The sequence below is a fragment of the Trypanosoma equiperdum genome (assembly GCF_001457755.1).
Source record: "Trypanosoma equiperdum strain OVI genome assembly, contig: ctg_687, whole genome shotgun sequence".
In the NCBI taxonomy this organism is placed as follows: Eukaryota; Euglenozoa; class Kinetoplastea; order Trypanosomatida; family Trypanosomatidae; genus Trypanosoma; species Trypanosoma equiperdum.
In genome coordinates this window covers 43,636-44,839 of record NW_027124628.1, presented here as the reverse complement: position 1 = coordinate 44,839, position 1,204 = coordinate 43,636, and the positions used below count along the sequence as shown (strand labels likewise).

The following is a 1,204-nucleotide window of genomic DNA, read 5'->3' as shown; positions in this document are numbered from 1 at the left end:
TTGTCCTTTTTTTCTTCGCTTGTGGGTTCTTCCTGGCTACCATTTCCAAAAAACCTGACAAAGTCTTTACTCACACATTTATACAGAGAACGGCAGATGTAGTGACCAACGCAAAGAGTGCAGTTGCCCGTCTGCTCTTTATTATGAGAGGTCTCCCTCTTTGCATTGACCTTTGTGCAATTTTCCCGTGCGTAATGGGCCATACCATAATGATAGGGAACATGAGAAACACCTACCAAATTTGTGCAGTCCGGGTCTCCATCTGGCTTTACATACGAACGCGATTCGAAAGCTTCCGCTGGGTTGCGAAGAAACAGTAAAGAAAATAACAGAATCAACATTTCCTGCTTGTCCATTAGTTGATCTTCTATCACACTAATACCAATAAAATTTTGTTTTGGAAAATAAAAATATAATACACAACAACACAAATTTTGATGAAACAACTACAACCCACCAATAAGGGTTACTATGCATTAAAACACCTTTTCCTGTTTCACAAAGGTATTATAGGGGGCACTTTACTCACAGTGTACATGTTCAACCATTCGCCACAACTGATCGATAACGGCAGCACACAACACATTGTCCACGACTCCACCCGTGCCTCTGTCCAAGGTGGGTACATAGCAAGTATTTGTTGTGTTACGTCACTGGCAAACAGTATCGCTAATTACGCAGCCCCTTCTGTTATATGTTTTGTACGCTTACTCTATGTAGAGTAACTTCGGCGTATCTGTAAACATATGATGTTATGAGCACTATGGTGCCTGCGAAATGAAAAGGGTACGCAAAATAGGGAGGAAATATATGTTGGAACACACCCACTGGGTGCTCATAGGTGATATAAACATATATGTACGTGGACAGCGGCAATACAGTTAGAGGTTTTGGATTGTTTTCAGTTAGCAAACTAGTTTATCTCTCGTTTTTTTTATAGCAAGCAAAATAACGTTGAAAGCATAATCTTATTGTTTAAATTCAACACAAGTTGAGAATTGCTTGAAAATTTTCCAGCAAATAGAGTTAAGATGTGATTACGTGTTAGGTTCTTTCTGTCAGTAGGGTTCGGGCTTCTTTCCTCAAGAAGAGAAACCGCGGTACCGTGTGGAGCGCCCCTGCTTTCTTCTTCAGGAGAGGTCACATTCTCCTTACCGTCCTCCAAATTCGACTCAACATCGGTTGTATCGTTGGTGCTTTCCTT

At 40.9% G+C, this 1,204-nt stretch overlaps 1 pseudogene across 1 annotated transcript in view; it reads right to left on the bottom strand.

Annotated features, from left to right (window-relative positions):
* Positions 1–934: 934 nt before the first annotated feature.
* The window catches only part of TEOVI_000320700:pseudogene, a 781-nt pseudogene continuing 511 nt past the window's right edge, over positions 935–1,204 (bottom strand). Inside the window, exon 2 of the mRNA in view lies at positions 935–1,159. Coding sequence covers positions 935–1,159 — 225 coding nt within the window. The remainder of the gene's footprint in view (positions 1,160–1,204) is intronic.